Here is a 5,012-nt window from a genome sequence, read left to right as displayed (position 1 = left end):
TGTTGCACATACCTGCGAGCATATCTAGTCTGATTCGAATATTATCAGTTTCGTGTATTCCTCTGATTAATATAGTGGTCATAATATTTACAGTTCGACCGTGCAGGTTTTTAAAGTTTTACTATAACTGCATATGGTTTCGACTATCAATGCATTTGTGCAATCAACATAAATGCAATTGTTGAATAGCATCAATTGAAAAAACCCTAATGACGCTGTCCTTCATTAACTTTCATTGCTTGATCTAGACATTTACAGAAAATGTTATTCTCATTTAATGTGTTTGTTTTGCGAATGTGATCGTTAACGTCCAGAGACATCATTTGAAGAACACATTGCGGTATTTCTGTTTTTGTTATATTTTCCAGGTTTATAACAATTATTCTTGCTTGTAATCCAAGGAAATGTTCAATTCCTGCAGTTGCTTTATAGTAAGACCAATCATTGTTCACAAACTCTTTTGAAATCACTAAGATTATCTTTTTGCATTTTGGAATTGAAATGTTTATAGCAAAAAGTCCACGTTCTCTAGCAATGACATCTCCTCTATCTGGTAAAAGTAGTTTATAATTCCGTCTTTCTTCGAGAAATATGCGCAAAGGTCCATATACCCATCTATAGTCTCCATCGCAATAAGCTACATATGCATCATATTCAAGTGCTTCTTCTTTTGACTTCCGGAATAGTGGATTGGCCATTCCGATAAATAAACAAAAGTATTGTAGGTGCAATTTGTAACGATATCCAATTAAAATAAATAAAAGAAGCACACAGAATAAAGTTGCAGAAAAAATAACCTATACTGTCGTAATACATCTTATTCTCATAATTCGTAACTGATTGTTAACTGCATTAGTTGTTGTAATATTTCCATCGTGTTTGACACACGAATAACTACCATTGCTGTCAAGTTTCACTTTTGTAGTAAATAACCATTCTACAAAATCTAATATAGCAAAGTACACACAAGAGGGTTTTCTATAATAAGATTGTCATTGTCCTATTTGATTTTCTAACTAGCACTTCAATGGTGTCAATTTCTTTAGTTGTCAAGTAGGCTATCTTGATGTTTCTGATGTTAAGGACACTTAGATATTCAAAGTTATCCAGACGTAATGGGATACTTGTGAATAAATTTCCTTCATTTATCAAAGTTTGTAAACTGTCTAATTGACTTTTAAATGTAGAAATTCTGAATCGGTCTGTAAATGCATTTCTTGAAAAGTCTATGTTACTGCAAACGTTTGAGTCCAGAGATGAATTCACTGTCGTATCATTTAGCTTTGGTGACATTTTAGACAATTTTGACAATGAAAGTCATCTTATAAGATCTAATCTGCTGATGTTTTAACATATTAAAAAATAGGAAATAATGCAGAGGAAGTCATTAAATTTAATAACAAGCATATTGAAATACAAACCTTATTAGTGAAACATAGTTGGTAATCGTCAGATAGTATAACTCATATAAAACAGTATATGCACAATATCATTTACCATATATCATGTAGATTGAAAAGGACATTAGTACAAAGATCTGAGATCGATAGTCATTTTATTGAATATATCGTGTTTTGATTTTTGTAACAGTAATATCCATATCAGTGGACTTATGTATCTAATGTCTATTTTACACAGAATCCCAGTAGACCTTGTTTTTTGAATGACTTATGATAAGGAATGCGTTATATGGTCTAGTTAGTGATTGTCATGAATTTTGTACATTTTTAGTGTGTTTATGTAAAATTTTACTAGAAACTGCATTGTTTTGCATTTGTAGGAATATTTCGGAACACTGACATTATAAATTATATTTTATTGTTTTACTCTATAACACATAATAATCAAAACAGGAATTAGCAATGATGATCGGAATAAAGGAGTAGGTCCGGTAAGGGCCGATTTTGGCCTCAAATTTAAGTTCGGGTAACGAAAGATTTTAGACAATTTTTTAAAACTTAAAAGTGTCTATTTTAGTTGATTTAATAAGAATATGTAAAGGATTTTAACTTATTTACTCATTAAAAACGCCCCGATTCTAGCTTAAATATGAAAAATCTATCAAATATGCAAAAAATTGTCACTTTTCAGATGTTTTTTGTCAAAAAAGAAAGTGGATACATCTGTGTTCATCCTCAACCTTTATATTTGTTATGTATTATCATCAAATACAACTTACATTTCAATATTAAGTTTTCAGTAATTTAGAATGACTTAATGATGATAGTACCCGATATATGTGCATAGTATTGTCAAACACAGCCCATTTTTATTTAGCAGAATCATTCTACTGTTTAATAAAGAACTAAAAGGATACATTTTAGCAATTTTGTAAAACAGCTATATTTTTGGCCAAAAAAGGGTCTTACTGAACCTACTCCTTTTATTTATTTACGTTATGTTGGATGCTGTTGTTTGTTGTTTATGTAGTGAGTATTTATAATTGAAATATATATGTTGTACTGTTAAATAGTTACATGTAGTTTGAATCAAATCACTAAGAACCCTATGCAAAGTCCATTATCCTTATCATTAATGTTATTTCGACACATTTTATAAACACGCAGTTACACCGGCAAAACTTACATGAATTTACATGTGAATTTCGAACTGTTGATGCTCTGTTGACCTTAAAAAACGACAATGTCAAGATAGGTAATTTTTGTATAGGGGCATGTACAACATTTAGATTTGGTTATATGTTTTTGCCCTGTCTGTTTTTAAACTAATTATTTATTCTTTGTAATTAATGTTATGTCAAAGAATATTTTGGCTTGTCAAGTTGAAATTGAGTGAAATATTTACAAAGTACGATGTTGTTAGTAGCAAACTATGGCGAATGTTCAAAACCACTATTTATTTAAATATCCGGTAATTTTATTTCATTTCGATCTAGAGTAAACTAAAATAAGGTATGCACTGCCTCTCAATTTGAAACGTTTGTATAGTATTGAATTTAAATAAGAAAACAAAATAACCTAATTCGCACAAAATTTTCTATTGTATCTACATTTTTATTTTCATCCTCTGTAAATTACTTTGGTTTTTAAATAAGCATTACAAAATATTGCGTAGGTGTTATACATTGTAGTTACGTATAATTTGAATGGAAACGAAAGTCAATATCAAGGAAAACCTCGTTTCAGACTCAACCCTAAAATTGCAGGTAAACAATATAACTTCAATTTTTATCAAATAACTTATATATGTTAAGGAATAAAAAAAACATAACGTCATGTTATTACAACGGTTTTTTTTAATCAAATGGACAATTGAACAAAGTTGATAAATACTTTCATAACCACGGAATATATGGTTGATTGTCGTTAATAATATCATGTTTTCTTTTTTCATATGTTTTATCCCCGAACATGGTTTTGCACAAAGCAACTTAACCGGTGTCAAGGGTGGTGCAAAATCTACTTCCGGAGCACATGCTATCAAACCAGTTATAAATGGGTTTGTGCTGTTCAGTAATTACTTTTATTAGAGGGTGCTGGACATTTTATTCGACTTTATTACCAATGTTATTTTAACTGACCAGGCGCAGCTTACGTTTTAATTTGCATTTGGACAGTCTATTTAAAGATGTGAGTGATAAGGATGATTGCCGTTATAATTACTTATTTCTCATCACCTATCAGTGTCATTAAAGGAATTTACAAAAAAATTAATGAACACTTCATTGATGTGTTTATCCTAAAACACCTATCATTAGATGGACTGGTTTATTATGAGCGAACCTGTTAAACTCCGCCCAGTCAAGTGAAATAAGTCGAGTAATACTTCCATGTGAATGTTTTCGTTCATTTTTTTTTTACATAAATAAGGCCGTTAGTTTTCTCGTTTGAATTGTTTTACATTTACATTCTCTTATCAAGGCCTGTTACAGCTGACTATGCGATATGGGCTTTGCTCATTGTTTAAGGCCATACAGTGACCTATAGTTGTTAATGTCTGTGTCATTTTGGTCTTTCGTAGGATATTTGTCTCATTGGCAATCATACCACATCTTCTTTTTTATATTTTACGTACAGTTTTAGTAACTATACACAGTTAAATAGTATCTTAGTTTACATTTTCAAACTTTTTGCTTTATATACATTCAACGTGGTTTTAGGTACAAATTACAAGATATTGCGTAGGTTTTGTACGTACGTGTAATTATAATGGAAATCAAAAGACATTTCGGGAAAACCCGTTTCAGACCCAACACTATAACAGACTTAAAGGTTGTTAGGTAAACAACTTCACTTTCAATTTAGTTAGAATGTGATGTGCTATAAAATATTATTTATTTGCATATGGATTGATTGTTGATTGATTGTTGGTAGATGAACGTCAAGTGGTAAATATGTCTTGCATGTTCAGTGCGAAAACAAGTTAACAACACATACAATAGGTAGGTCTTGTCATAGAGGCCTTCCGGGTTGAAGGTCGGGAAAATTTGGACCGCCAGTAGAAAATGAAGGTATATTGGATAGGTACAGACATTTTGCTTTGCAACAAGCCACCTACGGACCCCTCAAAGAGTTGTTGCAATGGTCCTTCACATGCAAAGAGCGTGGTACTTTCCTTACACGAGGCATTGGATTTGCGTCCCCCATTCTGACCGGACATTGCTGCAAACTTGATACTTTTCGCACAACCAAACAGACGCCCCACTTTGGCAAGCGTTTTACTGTGGGTCGGAATAAGACCAGCTGACCATATTTCACATCCCTCCGTCACATTTGGGGGGTTTTGCACATGGACAATAAAACAAAGTTGATAAATACAAGAACAATTACGGATATGTTTTGATTGTCGTTAATAAAATCTTTTCTCGAATGTGTTATCACCGGAAAAGACACATTACCGAACTTTTATTTACAGAGAACAACATTAGACAACTATCATAGGTGGAGTAGAATCTACTTCCGGATAGCTGATATATATTTTACACAATCTGGTCCTCTTTTCATGATTTTTATATCACCAACAGATAGTTATCACGGAACTTGCACTCACAG

At 31.8% G+C, this 5,012-nt stretch overlaps 1 protein-coding gene across 1 annotated transcript; it reads right to left on the bottom strand.

Annotated features, from left to right (window-relative positions):
* Positions 1–206: 206 nt before the first annotated feature.
* LOC139501957 (single Ig IL-1-related receptor-like) lies at positions 207–698 on the bottom strand. The gene has a single exon (XM_071291268.1). It carries the CDS (start codon positions 696–698, stop codon positions 207–209), a length of 492 nt encoding a protein of 163 aa, XP_071147369.1.
* Between the last annotated feature and the right edge of the window lie 4,314 nt (positions 699–5,012).

Source organism: Mytilus edulis, chromosome 13 (genome assembly GCF_963676685.1).
Source record: "Mytilus edulis chromosome 13, xbMytEdul2.2, whole genome shotgun sequence".
Lineage (NCBI taxonomy): Eukaryota > Metazoa > Mollusca > Bivalvia > Mytilida > Mytilidae > Mytilus > Mytilus edulis.
This window is presented reverse-complemented; position numbering and strand designations above follow the sequence as displayed.

Bases quoted from the DNA above. Each gene is read 5' to 3' on its own strand.
- LOC139501957 (XM_071291268.1), bottom strand. From the start codon at position 698: ATGGCCAATCCACTATTCCGGAAGTCAAAAGAAGAAGCACTTGAATAT.